The sequence below is a fragment of the Hordeum vulgare genome, chromosome 1H (assembly GCF_904849725.1).
Source record: "Hordeum vulgare subsp. vulgare chromosome 1H, MorexV3_pseudomolecules_assembly, whole genome shotgun sequence".
Taxonomy (NCBI): domain Eukaryota; kingdom Viridiplantae; phylum Streptophyta; class Magnoliopsida; order Poales; family Poaceae; genus Hordeum; species Hordeum vulgare.
In genome coordinates, this window is record NC_058518.1 from 299,463,370 (window position 1) to 299,487,463 (window position 24,094).

General features: G+C 41.8%; 1 protein-coding gene across 1 annotated transcript; it reads left to right on the forward strand.

Moving 5' to 3' along the window:
- The first annotated feature begins 9,006 nt into the window (after nt 1-9,006).
- LOC123432138 (DNA-directed RNA polymerase I subunit 2) lies at nt 9,007-23,518 on the forward strand. The gene is made up of 27 exons (XM_045115371.1): nt 9,007-9,367; nt 9,953-10,026; nt 10,191-10,310; nt 10,949-11,025; nt 11,402-11,465; nt 11,812-11,882; nt 12,869-12,946; nt 13,032-13,077; nt 13,698-13,878; nt 13,961-14,013; nt 14,092-14,168; nt 14,258-14,375; nt 15,002-15,086; nt 17,293-17,405; nt 17,730-17,857; nt 18,226-18,305; nt 18,475-18,716; nt 18,810-18,974; nt 19,056-19,220; nt 19,332-19,406; nt 19,784-19,887; nt 19,968-20,043; nt 20,893-21,015; nt 21,128-21,271; nt 21,589-21,801; nt 22,495-22,746; nt 22,875-23,518. The coding sequence occupies exons 1-27, from the start codon at nt 9,172-9,174 to the stop codon at nt 23,310-23,312; spliced, it is 3,558 nt and encodes a 1,185-aa protein (XP_044971306.1). The 5' UTR covers nt 9,007-9,171; the 3' UTR covers nt 23,313-23,518.
- The last annotated feature ends 576 nt before the right edge of the window (nt 23,519-24,094 follow it).

Below are 24,094 nucleotides of genomic sequence, written 5' to 3' on the forward strand. Positions count from 1 at the left end.
TGTCTTGATTTCAGCTTGAGCCAAGAAGGAACAACAGCATCAAGCTCAAGTGAAAGGGCTAACTCAAAGGTATCCGTTCCTTTGACGCTAGTGGTGCGGAGTGATGATCAGCGAATAGAAGTATACACTCAAGTATGGATCATCAGTACCCCTTTTATGATTCTTGAGTCTTTAGGGATCCGCACTATTAAGAGGGGATCACAGGTTTTGCGATGAACTTGCTCAAACTACATCTCTATTTTTCTGCTCATACCACATCTCCACTGCTCTGCTGTTATCTGAAAACAGAACCAATGCCTCGGACATCCGGCTTCCTCCGGATGTCCGAGGGACGGACGCTCGACCACTTCGGAAATCCGGAACCTTATACTAGAGAAATCCAGAGTCAAATAACTCGGACTTCCGGCTCTCTCCGGACGTCCGAGGCCCGGACGTCCGACCCCCTTCGGAAAACCAGAACCTTGCACCAGAAAAATTTGAGTCAAATAACTCGGACTTCCGGCCTCCTCCTGACGTCCGAGGGCCAGACGCCCGGCTCTCTCCGGACGTCCGAGGGCCGAACGTCCGGTTTCCTCCGGACGTCCGGTCCCTGTTCGACTACACAGTGGTTCCTGATATATTTACACCCCTCGGACGACCGACCCCTGTCGGACGTCCGACCCCTTCTGGGAGTCCGGACATTCGAGACCTACCGGATGTCCGACCACTGTCAGACTTAAGTGACCCCAACGGTCACTTTCCATTCTCCACTATAAATACCCCCTCCCACTTCGTGAGAGGGTGCGCCAACACAGCCATATCCTCATAAGAACACATTTCTACCTCACACACATTTGCTCACACCAAATTTTAGATCCCAAGAGCATTTGTGAGCCCCTTTGTGAGTTGTTCCAATCAAAAGATAGATCGTCTCCCTCTCCTCCTCTCAACCCAAGCTATTTGAGATTTGAGCAAGTTTTGAGCATTCCCCGTGATCTTGTTACTCTTGGAGGTTGGAGACTCCTAGGCGGTAGGAGTTCTTCGGAGAGGAATCAATGCGTGTGATTTCCCCCGGAAAACTTTGTGAGGGTTTGGAAGCCACCTCAAAGGCTTACCACTAGTGGTTGAGAAACGCCTTCGTGGTGTTATCTCAAAGGGAGAATAGGGTGAGCCTTCGTGGTAACATCCACCTCTCTAACGGTGACTAGCTTCCCTCCAAGGAAGTGAACATCGGGATACATCTTTGTCTCAGTGACCTTGGTTATCCTTAACCCTAACTCCTTACTTGTGGTTTTACTTGTCTTACTTGAGCATACATACATTGCATATTGTTTGTGCTCATTACATTGTGTTGGCTATTTCTTTGTACAAGATTAATCGTTCAAGCATACCCTCTATATCCACACGTTCACACTTGCAGCTTTTGATATATCGTGTGCTATAGTGTGATCTAGTATCTTGTGTCGTTCACCTACTTGTCGTGTGATATAGCTCAAGTAAGTTTGTGTAACTTACTTGTGCTTGTTAGTAACCGTGTTGTGTCCATCTTGGTAGATCGTGTTGTTGGTGCACGTTGCGGTGCCTATTGCATTTAGGATTTGTGCTTGAAAAGTATCCTCTTAGTTTATTTCCGCATTAGGTTTAAGCCGAATCCGAAGAAGTTTTTAAAATAGCCTATTCACCCCCCCCTCTAGGCGTCATCGTGGTCCTTTCAACAGGGGCACCATGTTTTTTGCTGGCCATTTGCAAATGCGGCTCTCACAAACCCCCTGGTTTTTGTTAACCATTCATGGATCATGTCTTTCTGACTAGGGTGACCAGTGTACATCCAAGCACGATCACTCATGTTGCCTAGCTACCTATGAGGGCACAAGAAATAAATATATAATTCATCATCTATATTCATACGCTAATCAAGTCTGTCAGTTTTATTACGTGCATGCAACCTACACGCTAATAGGTAAAGATAGGTCCTAATTCCACCCGAGTATGTGTAGATTGGGTTCATTTTCCCATGCTCTGCTCCAGATGCGACGCAGAATTTCGGCAGCACCTCCCCGCTGTTCTCCTGATACACGTCTCGGCAATAAGCAGAGAGGATGTGTACCCGGAGAACAACAGGGAGGCACTGACGAAATTCTGCATCGGATCCAGAGCACAGCATACGGGAAAACGAACCCAATCTACACATACTCGGGATGTCCATGGATAATGTTGGACAATTAGAAAGGATGGCGGTTATAAATATGCAAAGAAATGCATATTTATAGATGTCGCCCTTTCGAACGGGAGACGCATACTGGTCACGCATACTCATGATTGAAGAAACCTATAGCTAGCAAGTTTCATCGGCACGAAGACCGGGACAGAGCAAATTAAGGGGGTAGGAGGAGAAGTCATTTGTGCTCACCAACAAACGCAAGGCGGAGCTCGTCCAACGCACGTGGAGGTCATCGAACAACTGCACATTGAAATTCACACGATCAACACAAATACGATATTTTTATAATTAACATAATCGGAAAATATGTGACCTAACTCATAATTTACAAAATTATGACCCCCGTCGGGGTTTAGTAGCGTCGGGAGTCAGTGCCGTCAAGGGTCGGCGGTGTCGCGTGTCGGTGGCGTCGGGGGTTGGGGGTTAGTGGCGTCTGTGGTCGGGGGTCAGTGTCGTCGGGGGTCGAGGGTCACTGGTGTCGGGGGTCGGGGGTCTTTTGGTTAACAAGAGGCCGAAGAGGTGTCGGGCGTCGGGGATCGGGGGTTGGGGGTTAGTGGCGTCGGGGATCGGGGGTTGGGGGTTAGTGGTGTCGGGGGTCGGGGGTCGGGGTGGGGTTAGTGGCGTCGGGGGGTCAGGGGTAGGGCGTCGGGGGTCGGGGTTCGGGGGTTGGGGGTTAGTGGTGTCGGGGGTCGGGGGTCAGGGGTTGGGGTTAGTGGCGTCGGGGGGTCAGGGGTAGGGCGTGGGGGTCGGGGTTCGGGGGTTGGGGTTAGTGGCATCAGGGGTCAGGGGTAGGGGGTCGGGGTTCGGGGGTTGGGGTTAGTGGCATCAGGGGTCAGGGGTAGGGGGTCGGGGCTCGGGAAGCAGTCTCTACAATTATCAACTAGAGCCCTAGAAAACACAACTAATTCAAATGTATACACAACTAGAGCCCATTTTTCCAGAGAGAAAACGCAAGCATTCTCTACAATTATCAACAATATGGGGAGTCATGTGCTCATACTTACACCACTTAACATTTTATATCAGCGGCCTACATTAATAAAAACAAGCATAGCAACCATAAGAATGTCAAAACGGACACATACGCAACCTTTACACATGTTCTATGAAAATGTTGCAAAAGAATATTATGCTTAATCCTACAATACACAAACAGGACAAAATATGCAAGCCGATAGTTCTACTCCCTGTGCTAAAACGACTACTAGTGCCTACATGAAGGGACTATTTGATAGTCATTAACAAGTCGAAACCCTATCATAGAGATCCTACTATTAAAGATTGTAGCAAATCTGAGAAAGAGAGAGAGAGGACTGACCTGAACCAAGGAAGAGGCGGTCACCACTGTCGCAGTTGAGGAGGCGAGGAGCGGGTATGGCCGGCGATGTGAGGGCTAGGGCGAGGGCGAGGGAGGCGGAGAGGGAGGACGGCGAGGAGGGCAAGGTCAAGGGCGCGGGCTGAGGGTGGACGGCGAGGGAGGCCGAGGGCGACGACGCGGGCGGAGTGAGGACGACGAGGAGGGCGAGGGCGCGAGCGGAGGGAGGACGGCGAGGAGGGAAAGGGCGAGGGCGCGGGCGGAGGGAGGACGACGAGGTGGGCGAGGGCGAGGGCGCGGGTGGAGGGGGACGGCGAGGGAGGAGGCGCTCGCAGAAAGAGGGGGTGAGAGAGACAGAGAGAGGGGGCGATGACGATGGCTGGATCTGTCGGAGAGAGGGGACGTGGGGTGGGGGAGACGGTCGTTAGGGGGTCGCTCTCTTTGCCGTTCCCCACCCCCCCCCCCCCCCGACGGCAAAGAGGTGTAAGGCAGACGGCAAAGAGAGCGACCGTTATGGGGTGGGAGGGTGTGTGTGATGGGACGAGCCGTGCTCTTTGCCGTCTGCCCTCCTGCTCTTTGACGTGCGCCAGCAGACGGCAAAGACAAGACTGATGGCAAAGAGTATCTTTGCCATCAGTCTGCTCTTTGTCGTCCGTTTTTTGGTGACTGACGACAAATAGGGTCTTTGCCATCAGCCAGCAGACGACAAAGAAGAGGCTGACGGCAAATAACTAAATTCCAGTAGTGTGATATAGAGATGTGAGACCTCTATGAATGAAGAGCCGGCAAAAACTCCAACATCGAAAACATCATAGTAGATGCATATGGACTCCGTTTTCGATGAACTCGAGCTTGTCATGAAGATGACCATAAGCTCTAAAACTCACAAAGAGAAACACCAAATAAGAACCAAGAAGTATGATGCAAGGATGCAAATGGTTTGAGCTCTCAACGAACGATACGATCAAGCTACTCACTTGAGAGCCCCCCTTGACAGTACAACAATCTATCAAAAAACAGAAAACCTATCAAGGGTAAACCTATACCTTGCACCTCGACCTCTTGAGCTAGATGATGATGATCTTGGTTCCTCAAGATGGACCACCTTTCTTGATTGCGTTGGCTTGATGAAGACTAGTTGATTGCTCCCCAATACTCACTATGGGTGAGCCACTCTTCAGCATATCTTCACAAGTCCATTGCCACCACAATGGATGGCAAGCTTCAAGCATGATATATTCGTGCTGATCCACTTGAACTTGCACACCGCAATCTTGATGACGATCACCACTTGACGACATCCTTCATGGGTTGTATGAGATCTTCCTTTTGACGCAAGCCCATGGAAACACACCTAACCCCCACATAGAACTCTCACGAAGACCATGGGTTAGTACACAAACACGTAATGGACAATGCTTACCATACCATGGGATCACTTGATCCCTCTGGGTACATCTTGTACGCTTTGTGTGCTGATCATCTTGGTTTACTCTTTGTCTGAGATCTTGATCAACCTTGTGTCTCTATGACCATTCTTTGGATAATACCTTGAATACCATCTTGGTCATCATATAAACTCCTTGAACCCAACAGATGGACTTCACGAAGTGCCTATGGACAAATCCTATAAACATAACTTAAGGCAACCATTAGTCCATAGGAATTGTCATCAATTACCAAAACCACATATGGAGATATATGCTCTAACAATGGACCATCATCAAATTCCATGGCAAGTCCTTTCAATGTAGCCACCATGTCGTGTGACAGAATAAGACTCCGACCCTCATCAACAACATTTGGATCTTTCAAATCTCCCACCACAACTTCAACACCTACTGACTTCTACCGTTCTCCAATATCAGGTCCTTGATGCACATCTTCCATCCCTTGAAAACCGCAACTCCGCATTTTCTCCAAACCAATGTCCCGCTGTGCTTCACTCTAGTTGGTGTTGGTACAACCTGCAACTTCCTTGTCAACATCCACTTCTTGTGTTGCAGTACTCTTGTGACCTTCGGGGCTAGTGTGGATGGGAGCCCTGTTGTGATCTACATCTGCTGCAATGCCGGCTCGATCATGAAATGTAACATCTTCGGGCATATGATCATTGCTGCTTGTTGCAGTGGCATTAGCTTCGACCAAAATAGATGCCACACGCTTAGAGAACATTTCTTCCAGAACCTGGCCAAATGATTTAAAAGCCTTCTTAACTTGTGTTGCATGGAGCTCCTGTGCTTATCGTATATTGTGTATCATGTGGCTTGGGATCTGCTTCAAGGAAAAAACAAATGAAAACAAAGAAAATATTTTAGTTTGCCCTCAACAATGAAAAGCAGGCACACACAACAAAAAGAATAAACAAAAATAAAGCATCGCAACAACTATTTGCTGAAAAATAAAATGATGAGAATCTCATGAAAAAAGTGCTTACCTCCAATTCTTCACTTGAAGGCAGTGGATGCAGCCACTCATCTAGAGAGCCACAGACATCACCGCCAACCTCACATCCATCCATGGTTGGGTTGCTTGTATATCGAGGATGTGTGCATCTGTCCCAACAAACTTGTTGTTCTGACGTCGAGTTTCATTGCATCCCTCTAGTCGTATGTACGGCGTCTCCGCCAAACGATGAAGCTGTGAAAACCAGTGCATAAAGGGTTAAAACCGCAACCAAACAAAAAGGAATGAAAAATATGAAAAAATAGAAGGAGAATGAGCTCTTACATTCCGTTTTCCAAAATCAATCTTATCAAGGCTTAACTTATTCCTATCAATTTCTTCTATCAACTTAAAGTCGTCGTTGCAAACGAAGCAAGACCTTGGGAGAGAGTAATCGGTTCTATGCTCAGAAGCCAGCAAATGAGGCACCTCGACGAAGTCCATGTAAATAATCTGAACAAAACATAAAAATAGCATTATGAGACAACCTGTCATAGATGGATACTGCGGCGCAAAGAAATGAAACAAAATAGAGACAAGCAACAAGCTCATGGGCCATACCGCAAACATTGGTAGACAGTCACCGATCCACAAGGCAATTTTCCCTTCATTCCTCTTCTTGTGATACTTATTGACCTCATTCAATGCAACAACCAAGAAATGCTCATCCCAAGCAAACTCATTGATCATGTCCATGTCAACCAAGCTCGCAAGATACTCAGAGGAACCATGTTACCAGTACTAAGAGAAAGCACAAGAGCAATACACAATAGTACCATGCCCTGTTTACAGTAACAACATCAAGAACGTCTGCACCTTCAAGCACTTCAATAGTGTGCCTTGTTGGGGCCCTCGACCCAACCCGATAGGGTCCATGCAACACATGTGGCTCGTTCCTCCTCAACAACTCGACTGACCTTGACGCAGAAGGTATATTAATTTTTTTTTTCGCACCATGTCTTTTGTAAACAATACATACTTCTGTCTATGGCTTCAACAAGTAGAGTAAACAGCTGAGCCTATAAAAAACAAAACCTATTGCAACAAAAAGGTAGGAAAAAGATGATATTCAAGAGGGATATGTTTGAAAAATGCATACCTAAACAACGCCTTCTCTGGATCAATTTTCATGACTACCCAATCCAGCAGATCAGCGGGTGTAGAAAAAGAGTTGACATTCAAGAGGGAACCAAAAATGCATAGGCGTATAACATCCTTCTTTTTTTGGGCTGACGATCCGCAAGCTGGCGCAAGCGGGTGGCTGAGAATCGCGTTGAAAATGACCCATCAGCAGCAGGGCATTTATTGTCCATTCTACAAAAACAGAAGGAATAACAAAAAATCTAAGTTATAAAAACAGAGAAACTGAAAAAAAACATAATAAGAGTTACTCAATTAATTTCCTCATAAGAGTTAGTCAACTAATTTCACTCAAATTGAATAAGAATGGCTATTGCAACATGACTATTTAACTCAGTCTGAATAACAAATGTAAATTTAACAAGAACAAAAACATGACTATTGCAACAAGTGTATTCAATGTGCAAATGCATATGAAGAGAACAAAACAAACAACCTACAAAAGTGCACACTAAAAATTTAGGATAACAAAAAAAAGCAGAAAATGCCAATGGTGTGTATGAGTTGTGATGCATTTCCTATATATAGCAGGCTAGCTTGTGTCAACGTGAGTGAGTAGTTTGGCTGGTATGTTACCGGTATTTAATTCAGTATCGGTAGCTGGCTAGCTTTGTGTGAGCATGAGTGAGTAAAATCAGTAGTTGCTTAGCTTGCTTGGTATTGCGGGTTGTAGCAACTCAACAATGTTGTTGCTATATATGTTAGACGACAGTTTTTTCCTGTGTACTGTCAATTGTTAAACCTCTTGAAAATGGGACTAATTTGACCAAGGGACATTGCCACATGACTATCCCCCTGGCATGTTGCTTTCCCTGTTAGGATGAGTCCATTTGATATGATATGACAAAGATATGCCGTTAATATGGACACTCAAGTTTGTCTCGATCGAGTAAGTTGAGCACTCAAAATCGTTCACCCGGTGACAAACTTGGATGCTTTTAGTTGTTCATGAAAAAAACATCGCCATCTCGACATGAATAGCCCGTTTTCAATATTAAGAACTAGTGGCTGTCGTGTGTTGGCGTCACATCAGTTCATTTCAAACGCTTGCTTGCCCCCAACTTCCCCAACTTGCACGGTAGGCCTCGCAGCCGCAACGACAACTAAACAATGCAAAATGGACGCAGCCTCACGAGTGGCATCCATCGCCGGTGCAGTGAAGCCAAAGCGGAGGGCAGGACGCTGACGATCCCAACACCAACTCCGCAGCAACTCCTCCTACAAAAAACTACTCAGATCCACGAGTACCACCCCATCCTACACCTACCCAAGGTCCTCCACCGTCCACCCCTCTCAAAATGCTCTGATTCCTACTGCGCCACATATGAGATATAGAAAAAACTGACCTCGGCTCTGGGTCATCGTCGGCCATGGAGCACGAAGAAGATGCGCGAGTAGTCGCTCCCTCTGTGCCCGCCGGCGCCACCGCTCCCTTGCCCAGCTGTCGCACCGACCGTCGCATCCGCCGGTTCTATATCCAAATCGGAGCAGGAGAGGAGAAGGGAGGGGAGGAAGAGGAGGAGGGAACGTTGCAATGCTCCTGGTCGAGCTGCAATGTATCGTGGGTGAACTCGTGGACCAAACCACCTGGTCGGGGCGGCGCGTGCGCGAGGAGTTACAATGCTGCAACCTGATCGGGGCTGCGTCTTATTCGAACGATGGCAATTTGAGCCGTCCGATTTCGTGCAATCCGATGACACAGAAGGCGGTTTAAAGGCCCAAGAGATCAATCGGCTGATTTAAAGGGTTTCCTTAAACATATGTAAAACAAGAGCAATCACTAGAGAGAGACACTCTCGCATACACTTTTTTTTTAGTCTAAAGAAGAAAATAAAAGAAGTAGTGTGTGTTCTGGAGCTCGGATTGGGCCCGGTTTTATGAAAGAAAGGATACGTGCTGGTGGACTCGTGGGTCTTCTTCTCCGCAGCCTTAAACCCCCACGCGCCCGCCGCCTCCTCCCCTCCCTCTCTAGGGTTTTACCCTTCCCGCCGAAAGCCCCCACGCCGCCGCCACTCGTCGGAGCCCTGCCCCTTCGTGCCATACCCTGGCGCACCGTATCCCTCCCACGGACATGCAGATGGCGTCCGGTAAGTCGTCCGCCGCGGCGGCGGCGGCGGGTAAGGAGGAGGACTACGCGACGCTGCGGGAGCTGTACCGGCCGCACATCGAGTCGTTCGACTACTTCCTCGACGAGGGGCTCGACAAGATGCTCCTCTCCATCCGCCCCATGGAGATCACCCACCCCTCCTCCAACACTACCCTCAGAAATATCCTTCGTTATTCACTCGCTCAGAAAATGTTTTGTTTTGCAGATTTATGCTTTGCTCGTCATTGTACTTGTTATGTTAGCTATAGGATTTTAGCAATCGCGACTTGCAGCAAGTAGTACCGGCTATCAGTGTCCAATTTCCCGTTGCTTGCCTGCTCAGCAGCTGTTGCAGGACAGTCACTTTCATCTGTATTCAGAGCAGGAAGTGAACAGAAAGACATAGTGGTAGATTTTCTGCAGCATGACACCAGTATTTCTAGTTGCAGGCCCTCGTTTTTTTTGTATGTGGATTTGCATTTGTTACTAAGCTGTAGCTAAGTTAATATATGCTTTAGGCTAAACTCGGTGAGAGTCATTCTAAAGAGCACTTGGTGCCAACTCATCAGAACTACTAAAGCAGACATTAAGCTTTCGCCTATTGCTTCTCTGGATGCGGATACTTAATTATCATGAAACCAGTTAATTTCCAGTAAAGTTTATAAGGTATGCTGCATTAATCGATACTTGGATATCATAGTGAATGATGCATAAAACAGCATGGTCAATGTTCTCTTTTTATCTTCTCCTTAACAATTGTCTGTACTGTCCTTAGAGAAGGGTCATGTGCTCCCACCAATGAAGGATGGTCGGTTGGGACAACCGCTCTACCCGCAGGAGGTTTGTATTTTTCTTTTCCTGGCAATATTATCCATTTTTACCTTAAGCATTGACACATATCATAGTCCATACTGATTTGCTATGTCATTGGAGTTCTCTTCGCAAATGTATACTGGTGTGTTTAGGTCTGACTCCCTTTTCCCATTTTCATTTTGTGGGAGCAGTGCAGGCAAGGTAGAATTTCATATAGTGGCGAATTCAAAGTGGAGGCCGTCTTCCAATTTAATGATGGGGCGCCAATCAGACAAACCTTCAATTTTGGTCAATTGCCGATTATGTTGATGGTTGTTACCCATTCTTGACTATTCTTCTAATGTCACTTTTTGATTCATGTGCTGAAGTAATTTCCTTTGCTCTTGGTACTCCCTCCATTCCAATGAATAAGGCACGCAAACATTTCTAAATCAAACTTTGACCATAACTTAGACCAATAAATGTATATATCTTTGACTTGAAGATTTATATCATTGAGAACTTCTTTCGAATACGAATTCAACGGCATGATTTTTGTCACATATAAATCACATTTGGCTGGTCTAATTTATGTTCAAAGTTCAATTTTGAAATGCACGCATGCCTTGTTCATTGGAATGGATGGAGTAGATGTTATGTTAGGAACATATAATTTGCAATTTTGAAAGACAAGTAACCCAAGTTGCTTTGATACTTCGTCTATCGTACTGGTGCATTGTGTGTCTTTGAGCTTGGCCTTCTATGGTCCCACATAAATTTTAACAAATGCAAAGCGAAGTCAGTAGTTCTTCCCAACATTTGTACTTAAATACTCCTCAAAATAACCATTACTGTATTAAGCTTAATATCTTTATAATTATTTATTTATCGGTGCCAAATTATTTTATTTCAACCTTTGTTGTGTATTCATTGATTCTTTTCCCTGACTTTTTTGCTCTTGCTATTCCAGTCAAAACTTTGCCACTTAAGAGGCGCCGATTCGCGTAAATTAATTTACCACGGGGAAGAGGCCACAGAAATGGGCGGGTGAGTTTGTTATGTGCTTGCATGTTCATTTACTTTCCCCTTCCAGTTTACATTCCCTTTTCTGTATGAACTGTCAACTCCTTCCTTTACCTGTCATCTTTGGTTTGTTTGAAAATCAAATAATAGGATATTGTACAGACTGCATGCACTAGTTTGTTTTACTGTTCAACTTTGTTGAAGTTGTGTTCTCATCATTGCACTGTTCCAAGGCTTATAATTTTTTCTAGTAGCAGTGTACCTGGTAAATGAAATTGATTTCGGTATTTAGTACAGCGTCAAACTGTTCATACTTCTTTGTTGGTCCTGAATTATGCTGTTGACATTGTTCCCTCTGTTTATTATTCACTATTCTGATGCGTGTTCTATTTTCTTTTAGGTACTTTATAAGTGGTGGCTTGGAGAGACTTATCCGGATTCTTATTTTACAGAAGCGTAACTATGTAAGGCAGGCACACCATTGCTTGGAGCTTTATACTAGTAGACTACTATTGTTAGATTGGAAAAAATGTACTCCCTCCATCCATATATAGGGCCTAATGCATTTTTCGAGATTGCCTTTGACTATTGATAAGATTAATAGTACATTAAATGTATAATGTGAAAATTATATCATTGAAAGCTCCTTCCACGTATGAATTTGAGGATATGCTTTGTGTAACTTGCATGTCATATATTACTGCTCTAACATATGGTCAAAGTTAGCCTCGAAAAACGCATTAGGCACTATATATGGATAGAGGGAGGCAACATCTTTTCTGATGAGGAATTTGCTATGCCAATTTTCAGCCTATGGGCATGGTCCGTGGTGCTTTTATTAAACGCGGTGCGGGATACACTGACAAAGCAGTGGTGATGAGGTATTGTCTGCTTGCTGCTCTAAGTTTCCGACTGCTTATATTCCTTCTGCTTGTACTAGATGGTTACGGACGGCAGATTAACTTTTAAAGCATTAAAATACAAATAAGCGGTCCATTACTGCAATATAACTGTATACTACACACAGAACTTGATAATGATTGAAAACAACATGGCATTTATTATATCTGGATCACATTATAGCTTGGGAGTTGATCAGTGCACTGGAAAGAAACAGGATGATATTATCATCTTGAAATCATAGTATCTTCAGTTGTTTGTGACTTAATGGGAAATGAACATGATTTCTGCTGATATTTTTCTTCAAAATCTACCATCTTGTGTCCAGACCAGCTGGATGCAAAACTTGTACCCTGTTCTTTTTTGAGATGCTTTATACTCCCTCTGAAAATTGATATAAGATCTTGTAGATCACTAAAGTAGTGATCTAAATGATCTTATATTAATTTACAGAGGGAGTACTATGTAACTTTAAAATTTCAAGCTGTCATTTGAATTAAGGATCATAGGACGAGCATCACCTTAATCTGACATGTGGCAGCAGAAAAGTATGGATTCACTGCAAGATACCACTATACAAGACATTTGTTCATGGTTTCCACCATTGGGATGGTCTATGGTTTAGAACTGACCAAGTTTTGTTTCAGCATGTCTCTTGTACACAAGTACCATTAGCTCTAATGGGATGGTGGGGACAAAATACTGGACATGGCCTTGGTTTTACTGACTTAAAGTCCCTCCACCTTCTCTTACATATCTTTATTTTTCTATAAAACCTCGTTTTAACCAGGGTTGGGCACTTTAAAAAAAAATTGGTCACTGAAGAAATAAAAGATCTTCTGTTGTCTGATTTTCTGTATATTAAGCAGAAACCTCGGATGGATGAGGTGTCTATATTAAGCATTAAGTTTCTTCTGTATGCTTTTACTGCGTTACTTGATGTTGCCATTTGTTTTTCCTCCAACAGATGTGTTCACCACGACCAGTCCAGCGTGACCGTAAAGTTGTATTACCTACAAAATGGAAGTGCAAGACTAGGGTTTTGGTAAGTTTGTGTTGGTACATAGTGAGTCGAAGAAGAGGAAGGTTTTTGCCCCAAATTGATCTTTTTGAATTTGTGGTCAAAATAGGTTTGGAGGCAGAGAAATTCTCCTTCCGGTTGGGATTATTCTCAAGGTAGAATACTATCATCATTTGCTGATAGTTACCATTTCATAACCAGAATTATAATCCATCGACATTCATTTTGTGTACAGTGCCATGGTTTATGTGAGTAAAAACAACATTTGTTTACTTTCATCTCCATTTCTTCATCGTAGATCCTCGGGACAGGCATTGTATTACGTTGAAAGTACTTAGAATGTTGGACATTTGCTGTGTTCCAGTTTGTTAAGCTGTGTTCTATTAATAATTCTTAACTTCATGAACTTCTTCCATGCTGTAAAGTCACTATTCAGCTTATTTTAATAGTTCCATTCTCATCTTTTGCAAAGCTAAGTATCCTTTGGTTTAAATAGGTACTATGCATCTTTTGTATTACTCCCTCCGTCCGGAAATACTTGTCCTAGAAATGAATATAATGGATGTATCTATAACTAAAATAAGTTTAGATACATTCATCTCTAGGACAAGTATTTCCGGACGGAGGAAGTAGTATTTAGCTCTGTTACTGGGTTATCAAATGATCATGCTTTTATCTTATAGAAGATAGATAATACATCCAGGGTACGTTCAAAGTATCCTTAACATTGGTTCAAGTACACTGCATTTACTGGATTTTGGATCTACCAATGCAGGCCCTTATTGATACAAGTGACCGGGAAATATTTGCAAGCTTGACATGCTGCTACAGTGATAAACGTGAAAGAGGAAAGGGAGTTGTCAGCACTCAGCTAATTGGTGAAAGGACACAAATAATTCTTGACGAAGTCAGAGCTCTGTCCCTTTTCACACGCACGCAATGCTTGGTGCATATTGGTACTTTGATATATTTATTTTGCATTATAATATCTTCAAGCCCTCTTATTTGTTGACATTGTTAATGATCTCTCAAATGCAGGCAAGTACTTTCGGTCTGCAATGGAAGGATTTGAAAAAGATGATTATGAAACCGTGAGTGTTTTCTTTATTTTTGTTTGCATGTGTTAATATTTGGATCTTTCTTCACTTTGGTCATTCCACACTGTTTAGGTTGCTGAGGCAGTTATCAAGGACTATATTCTCGTGCACCTGCAAAATGATAACCATGCAAAATTTAATCTTTTAATGTAAGTTGAAATTTTGTTAGCATATCATGAAATTTCTGTCCTTTTGACTACTTTTAACCATATGTGTTTCTTTCCTTTTCTTGCATTAGATTTATGCTGCAGAAACTCTATGCTCTTGTTGATCAAACTACGTCACCTGATAATCCAGATGCACTTCAATTCCAAGAAGCACTCTTGCCTGGGCACCTGATCACAGTTTTTCTTAAGGTTACCGAGCTTCCCTTGTTTATTTCTGTTGGACAAGTGGTTCTATTGAACAATAACAGTAATATCATTATGATTTTCTAAATTACTCCCTCTGTGAACTAATATAAGATATTTTAGCTCACTAAAGTAAGAATAAAATAGTACTCCCTTTGTAAACTAACATAAGAACTTTTAGATCACTAAAGTAGGGATCTAAAAGTTCTTATATTAGTTTACAAAGGGAGTACTATTTTATTCTTCTTCGTCACTCCACATTCGCAATAGTGTTTTACTTGTCTACTGTGATGTTGAATTATTTCTCCTATTTACTACTTATTTCAACATCGCTCCCTATATAAATACAATATTGAGAAAATAGACTGGACAATTTTTTCTCCGAAGGCGCAAACAAGCATATTTTGCACATCCTTTATTAAGAGGAGGAGCAAAACCATATTTACCAGAGTTTAGAGGTCCATACTTGTGTCTCACATGCCCATAACACTTTTATACAACACAAAAGGGTTACACATGATTTATGCTGTTGTTTTGGTGTCTTATGTTGATGTTAGTCCCAGTATTTTCTTGGGGCAATTTTTGATTCTTCTATCTCCCTTATTTCTTGAAGTTTTCTTTTATATTTGCAGGATAGGATTCAAGATTGGTTGCAAAAGTCTAAGCGTTTAATTATGGAAGAGATTACGAAGAATAAAAGCTTTGAACTCAATAGCTGTATGTTTATTCTACTCAAGTTTTATACCAAAAAGCATTAGTTTATGCGTACATGCATGTGATTTTTTCCACATGAGGATCTAATTGCTGATCGTATGGTTCCATAACAATTGGATCTGTTTAGAAGTGTACCATAATTATTTTGGGCTCTTGGAATATCAAGATCCTTTCGTGATAATATATAGGTTGATATGTGAAGCGTTGTTGGAATTACAAATTTATATTGTATTTACTGGTTAAAATATGAAGCATGTGTTCTGTGCACTTGATTTAGTTTGGTTCATTTCCAAGATTCTTCTTTCGGTTCTTTTTCAGAGATTTTATCCAGAGTACAACGAATTTTTCACTGACGCATTAATGATCATGCAATAACAAGCACACCTTGCCTGACACATTCACCCAACTAGCTCTCAAAGTGAATTGTGATCTGCTGCAAGTATCCTAATTCTCTGGAGTTGTGCTCTGAGGTGAAACCATACAATTCATTGACAAATATCTAGAATAATGTTTAACTGGACCATGAAAAGAACCTTTTAAGAGGGCTGGATGGCAACTGGAATTTGCACTCGCAGCTATAAGTAATACTCCATCCATTCCAGAATATAAGGTGTATCAACTTTTGTGCAAGTCAAACATTCGTACATTTGACCAAGATTAGAGAATAAAATATCAACATCTGCAATATCTCATTTATAAAATATGAAAATACTCTTAATGATGGATCAAATGATATAAATTTGGCATTGTAGATATTGATATATTTTTCTAGAAACTTGGTCAAACATGCACCTGTTTGACTTTTGAAAAAACTAATACACCTTATATTTTGGAACGGAGGGAGTATTGCATATCCTTGAATTGTTTATGGCCTCTTTTCGTTCATAGGAAGGATATGATTATCACAGGAATAGATAACTTGTAGGAAATGAGATGACATGTATCTCAAATCCTATGACTAGAAATAGGAAAAGAGATGCCATTTGGTTCACATAATAGGGATTTTTCCATTGAGTCTAGGCTAATGTTTATTTTCCTTTGAAATGTCGAGGATAGGAATCAATCCTGTGTAGGAATAGGAATCCATTCCTATGAATCAAAGGGCTCTAAAGGAAAAATTCCTATAAGAATCCTATCCTATAGAATTCCTCCAAACCAAAGGAGGCCCAAGTATATTCAGTTCAAGATCTCACGGTGATGCTTGCTTGAACTTTGTAATGAGGATCTCTAGTTAGCTTAAAGTTATCGAGAGATAATCTAATACTCCCTCGGTTCCTAAATATAAGGTGTATTAGTTTTTCAAAATGTCAAACGGTGACTATGTTTGACCAATTCTACAGCAAAATATAAAAATATTTACAATTTTAAATATATAAAATATAAAAATACATTTCATGGCGAATCTAGTGCTATTCTAAATATTGATATTTTTGTCTATAAGCTTGGTCCAAGTTAGGGAAGTTTGACTTTTTGAAAAAAATAATACACCTTATGTTTAGGAAGGAGGGAGTACTATTTCTCAAGAGTATAAAATGCCCATGGAGTTAACTTCAGGGTAACACAAGCATGTGAATTCTGTCTTCACTCTTTTATCCCTTCTGTTGAATTATGATTGGTATGGAGAAGAGAATCTTCCCTTTATTTAATTGGTAGCTGCTTTATAGACCAAATCGACAACTTTAGCATGTACCTTCTCAGTGGTATCGAGAAGTTCTATTTTAGAAGGTCGGAGAATCTGGATGTGAGTGTAGGCGGGCAATATTTAGTTAGGACAGATCGTGATTTATAAATCACTAATGCATGCGCTAAAAATTGTGTAATGGCCCCAGCTTATAAATTATTATTAAGTATGTGTGCTGGCATGCTGATGTACTTTGGATTTGGATCCGAGGGCTTAAAGGAGATGAGTTCTGTTGTATGTTTTGGTTATTCTGACCAGTTAGATAATACACAATCCCGAATAATGAAGTTGCATGATTGCACCCAGCAAACAAAAAACCAGCTCAATAAAGCAGTCTAAATTTTCCAGATTTGGGTCAATTGGGTGTTCATTTCTCTAGTATATTTATATTTACTAACCATTTAATGGCCTTTTTGCACCAGTTTTTAGGTTGAGATGTGGTTGTTGGATTTTGTTAGCTCTGAGTTACTTCTTCAGTACATTGGCATGTTTTATGTTTACGCTAATCGTATGTGTTGATTTGTGCAGCACTGGAGATTAGGAAATTTCTTAGTAAATATACAACATCTGTAGGCAGAGCTATTGAGGCCTTGATAAAGGTTGGCAGAGCGAATTCACAATCAATGTTGGATCTTCCACAGGTGTGTCCCCTGTGATGCCTACTTGTTTGCTTAAAACGAAACGTCAGCGCCTACTTCATTTATAGGACACATCATAGTATTAGCTTATAAGACATCATTTCCCTGGAATTTATTGATGCAATTGATTCCTTTTTTTCCGATCATGAAAAAGACAGTACTTGACAAGGGTTATGAATTATGATATATTTTTCTGTTGGAATTTAGATCTCTATGCTGACGGTGTCGATCTTTTCCAAGCCGCTTCTATTCTTATGTTGTCATTGTTTATATGTTTCTTCCGTACCACTTTGAGAAATAATATGCATTTCTTTGTTAAATTTCCAGAGAGAAGGGATGACCATTCAAGCTGAACGACTCAACTTTCATCGCTATATCTCACATTTTCGTTCTGTACATAGGGGTTCTTCTTTTGCTAAAATGCGTACAACAACTGTTAGAAAGTTACTTCCAGAGTATGTGATCCTTGAATGGCATTATATTATGGGCCAATTCCATCCCCCCCCCCCCCCTAATTTTGGCCCGACGTCATCTTTGCCCCTAAATAAAAACAGTGCTCAACTTTGCCCCTCCTCCGTTAGGTGCACTTATAGAAATGCCCTTCCGTACATTTTCCGTCCAGTCAGAGGCCTTTGACTGGATAGAAAATGTACGGAAGGGTATTTCTATAAGAGCACCTAACGGAAGAGGGGCATAGTTGAGCACTGTTTTTATTTAGGGGTAAAGATGAGGTCGGGCCGAAATTAGGGGGAAATATGTAAATGTCCCTTATATTATTGTTTTCTTGCATCCAACATTGCTTGTACTGATAATTTCTATGTAGGTCCTGGGGTTTCCTGTGTCCAGTTCATACACCGGATGGAGAGCCTTGTGGCTTACTGAACCATATGACTTCCACATGCCGTAAGATATTCGCAAGCTGTCATTCTTTTTGATTGAATTTTGTATCTTCTCTGTTGTCTTTAGCAACATGATGCATGCGTATGCAAAACTTGTTGGGATTGGGAGTAGTGCCGCTAAGATTGTCATCATGTTATACTTATTATCATCAGTTAACCGTCGGTACTTGCAGGTATTTCATCCTGCTACAACTCAGAAGGGGCAATTAAAGATTTTCAGAAAATAAAGGATAAACTTTTAGTCGAATTGGTTCGTGGTGGAATGATCCCATTGTTGCCAAAGATGGAGCATACTGGTCCCCCTGAGATCATGCATGTCCATTTGGATGGATGCATTGTCGGTTCTATTGCTTCTGCTAAGATTGAGGAAGTAGTTAACTATCTTCGAAGATTAAAGCTACTGGCACACCCAGCGGTTTGTTCTCTTGCATTTATTTTTTCGTGTGGGCGACATATTTTGTTGCAAAGTACTAACTCTCAGTGGGTCATGCTTCAAATTCTGCATTAGACTCCGGAGGATTTAGAAGTTGGCTATGTTCCCTTGAGTCTCGGTGGGGCTTATCCTGGGCTCTATCTTTTTACAAGTCCTGCAAGATTTGTTCGACCAGTGAAAAATCTGGTTAGCCTACCTGATGGAGAGCCACATATTGAGCTTATTGGACCATTTGAGCAGGTCTCCTTTGATCAATTCTGTCAACCTCATATTCACTTTCACTAATATTAATAGAACTGAATTTTTATTATATCTTATTAGGCATTTATGGAGATACGATGTCCTGATGGTGGGGACGGTGGGAGAAAAGAAAAGTTTCCTGCAACTCATGAAGAAATTCACCCTACCGCCATTCTCAGTGTAGTTGCAAATCTGACTCCTTGGTCTGACCACAACCAAAGTCCTCGGAACATGTACCAGTGCCAGGTCAATAGTCTTATATTGCCTATTGATGATCAATTGATCATGCATAATGATTAAATAAGGGCGAGGCTTTTCTCTTTCGGACTGACTAATCCTCTTGCCTATTCTCTGTAGATGGCAAAGCAAACTATGGGTTTTTGTGGCCAAGCTTTAAAATTTCGTACAGATGTCAAGGCATTCCATCTACAGGTTTGTTTTGCCTGTTCATATTGAAATGACCAGTGCATTAGGGAGTTGTCTTTTTTTAAATTTTCATACATGTATTATACTTGCTTAGTCAGCTTTATATGCCTATGAGCATACATCTAAAGCCTGGGTTTTGTGAATTTGCCATGAAAGAGCTAAAAAAGGAAAATTAAGCATAGACACACAGCCTTCTCTCGCCGCTCTACCAATATGATGTCATCTGTCTGTCTCTCTCGGTACAATAGGATAGGTTTCCGAGCAACTCAATTAGTTTTCTATTGCTTACACTTCGTCTGCTCCTTGCCCTTCCCTGCATACACAGTTAACACCACTTGTTAGAAACTATTGTCTCCTTATACACCATCTTTCTTGGCTTGCAGACCCCTCAGTCACCAATTGTTCGAACAGCTACATATAAAAAATATCACATGGATGAATTTCCATCAGGAACAAATGCCATTGTTGCGGTGCTATCATATACAGGGTAAGCCTTCTATCATGCTTATGGCAGTATGATTATTTGAGAAAATTTGCTGGACGTGATAAGTTGTTCTTGTAATTTAGTTATGACATGGAGGATGCCATGATTTTAAATAAATCAGCTGTTGACCGTGGGATGTTCCGTGGAGATATCTTCCAGGTAATTATGGCCTGTGAGGCTATGAGCTGTTCAATTATCTACAAGAATTTCAATATTCATGCATAAATTCATGCTGCTTGGCTTAGAACCTTTTCTTTCACACAATATCTATGGAGTTCAAAAGCATGCTTTAAAGCCTAAACAGCTGTAGGCAGTTTTTCCTTTCCCCACCTTTTGTAAGGTATGGGATGTAGACTTCTTTTCCTACGACCAGTCAATGGTTTTCTCTGTGCAACATATGAAGTGGGATCACCCTTTGTACTCCACTAACAAAATCTATTTTAGTTGTGCCACAAGATACTTAAGAAAAATACTAATTTTGTCTCTAGAGTGCTTGTCTGCCCCCCTTTTATAATTACAACCTCAGATTCGTCATGTGTTTGAAGAATCACAAATGATCAATTTGCTGTGAATAGTAGCGTTTGTCCTTTTGTTTTCCTTTTTTCTCCGATCATTTATCAGATTTGTCTCCTTTGAAGTAACATATAATGAACTCTGAATTTTAGACGTCATATAGTAAACTCTGAAGAAAGTTGAACAAAGTTACCACTCTCTCATTTCATCTTCTAGACTCTGAAAAAACCAGGACATAAGTGCCGTACTCTTATTCCACCATATTTTTCACTGTGAAAACGTGTAGAGCTTGAAATGGTACATGTAGTTTTCTTAGTATACACTGTATCGTATTGTATGCTTATATTTAGATGAGCTACATCGAGATTATTTAATGCTATTTTAGTTGCATGTACAAATAGATCTTCACCAAGGATTTTTTAGGAGAACTCGTGAAAGTATGAGCCTTGACTTATCAAAATTTTATAAACATTTCTTTGTGAACTCTTCCTGCAGACAGAGTGCATTGACTTGTCAGCAAAAAGGACAGAAAATGTTCCAGAAATCTTTGCCAAGAGCCCTCTTTCAAAGGGCACGGGCGATGTAATTGATTCAGATGGCCTTCCTCGGGTTGGAGAGGTACTGATCTATTTATATAAATTAAGTCTTTCCGTTTTCAAGAGGAAGGAGAAGTGGTCGAGTTTCTTCTTATGGTATTGTCCTTACTCTGAGATGTATTTTCTGTGAACAGACAGTAGTTCCATATGAGCAGTACTATAGTGTCTATAATACACTTACCGGTGCAATAAGGCCAGTCAGACTAAAGGGGACAGAGCCAGCAGCTATTGACTACGTTGCTCTCAACGGAACAAATTCAAAAGGTTCCCTGCAGAAGGTGAGTGCACCTCCACCTCAAGTTAAAAAAGCTGCTGCTTAAATTATTAGTAGGATTAGATTTGTAAACCAATGAATTTCTCAAATGCTTGTATGACAGCGGCACTTTGTGTATGCTTAAATGTTACACGAGAAAAATATCTTCTTAATTTCTCCAGATCACTTCAAACCTGTGACTTCTTATGAACTAATGAACTTTAATACAGTATTATTTTGTACATTGAATTTCTCAAATGCTTACATGAAAATAATTTCTGAGAAGTGTTCAGATTTGTTTTTTCTTATCTCGCGTGCTTTTCTCCTTTATGTGTTTATCAGGTAAATATTCGTCTGCGTCGCAAGAGGAATCCTATAATTGGTGACAAGTTCAGCAGCAGACATGGGCAAAAGGGAGTTTGTTCACAGTTGTGGCCTGACATTGATATGCCGTTCTCTGCAAATACCGGCATGAGGCCAGATCTCATCATTAATCCTCATGCTTTCCCTTCAAGAATGACAATTGCAATGCTTTTAGAGTCCATAGCAGCAAAGGTGATATTTGCTTTGTGTTCTTAGATTGAATAACCCAATATCGTATTGAATGTTTAAAGAAATAACAACTGGGTCAGTCCATACTCCATAGGGAAAAGGAATTGCTAAAATCAAGTAGAACTGATGCCACATAAGCTTTACAATTCATATCTAAATTATTCCCCTCCTGATATGCACAAAGCTATAAAATGAGTTTGATGTACCTTCTATAATGATAATGCTTGGCATGTTTGGTGCTTTGAATCATTATATGTATCCCTGCTGGCCTTGTGTTTTATCTCTTACTATGTGGCAACTTTAGCTTTGGTTTTCATCTATTTGGAGTTCCCTAAAGAAGAGTAGCCACCAAACTCGAAATTGCATCAATGCAGAAATAACCGTATTGATTTTTGGAGTGAGGGATTGCTTCTAATCAGGCGTTTATTTTTCTGTGAAAATGCTCCTTACTTTCAGACATTGAAAAACTTTGAAATAAATTTCGTCTTTGCCAGTAAGAAAATTTACACCTCCTACCCAATTGTCGTTCTGATTTCCGAGAGATGATTAAGAGAATAAACTTCTTATTATGTCTGATACTGGGATTACTTTTTGTCAATGAATAAACTTCGTATAATGATGGATAACATGTTAGCTTGACTTTTTACTAGAGAATTGTGTCTTTGCACCTTCACTGACTGACATCTGTCTTCATAGGCTGGAAGTGTACATGGAAAGTTCATTGATGCCACACCTTTTGCAAGCTCAGTCAAAGAGGAGGGTGAAGATCGTTGTAAATATGATTCTATTGTGGATGAACTGGGTCCCATGCTAGCATCTTATGGATTTAATCATCATGGAACGGAGGTCATGTACAGTGGGCTTTTTGGCACTGAGCTTAAATTTGAGATTTTCATTGGACCCGTTTATTACCAACGCCTTCGTCATATGGTCTCAGACAAATTTCAGGTGTGCAACTGTTTATATACTGAAAATAACATGTGGTTCTCAAGCATAACCTGACAAGTGTTTACCTTTATAACGGTTTTGTTGCCATTTGTTGTAGGTTGTCGCTGACATGCTGTGTTTTTTTGTAGGTTCGTACAACAGGTCGTATAGACCAAGTAACGAGACAGCCAATAGGAGGAAGGAAACACGGCGGAGGGATTCGGTTCGGTGAGATGGAGCGTGACGCGCTCCTTGCTCACGGCGCTTCCTATCTCTTGCACGACAGGCTCCATACCTGCTCGGACTATCACGTAGCAGACGTGTGCTCCCTCTGCGGGAGCCTCCTGTCGGCGACGGTAATAAAATCGGACACGCAGAAGAAATCCAAGCGCCACATGCTGGGCATCAACACGGTGAAGCCCACCAAGAACTTTGCGTGCCAGGCCTGCCAGACAAACAAAGGGATGGAGACGGTGGCGATGCCGTACGTCTTCAGGTATCTGGCAGCCGAGCTGGCTGCTATGAACATAAAGCTGGACCTCCGGCTGAGCAACATGAGAGAAGCTCCTCCCAGCAACGAATCATAGACGGTATACCAGTGATTGATTCGTATCTATTGGAAAAAGAGCATCTATCGTCCCATTTTTGGATGTTGTTTAGAGGGGGGAGATTTTGTGTGTTGTATTGTTGTATAAAATAGACATTCTTACTTTGCCTTGTACTACTATCTGACATGTAGTTGAAGTCGTAGATTCTCGTCTTCCAAAAAAAAAGTCGTAGATTCTTGAGGTTTTACGTATGTTCCGCCTGGTTCTCGGTGTGACAGACAGGATGGCCTGGTCGAGCTGCTGTCTTGTTCCTTGAGGTTACAAAGCCGCTCCCATGGCTAGTATTCTTCTGGTGGTGTATGCGGAGAAATTTTTCTTGATAGAACTTGACCAGGCAATCCGCAGTTGCTTATAGACATGCAAAACCAGCTCTCCACCTGTTTTCTGAGCAAACCGTGGTTCGTGAGTGTTGCCAGTAATCTTGATTAGAGGGACAACTCATTGTGTAATCGTGTTTGTTTCGTTGTGTGGCTGTAAACGGCTGCCAAGCCCGAGTCCTAGAGTATATTGGAGCTCGGAATATACTGCATCAATCATCTGTTCCCTAAAATCCCGGAATCGTACGGTTACCAGAGAGCAGTAGCTGCGATCCACGTTGTCGTTAGGATAGGCAGCCTCCATAAAAGCATAAACCCCCACGGCCACCCCCTCTCAGCTCGCAGCTCCAACAAGCCCCGTCCCAGGAAGCCATTCGTTGCGCCCAAATCCAGGTCTTTCTCGACTCCTGCTTTCGCCTTCTACGATTAGATTAGAGGGTTTCC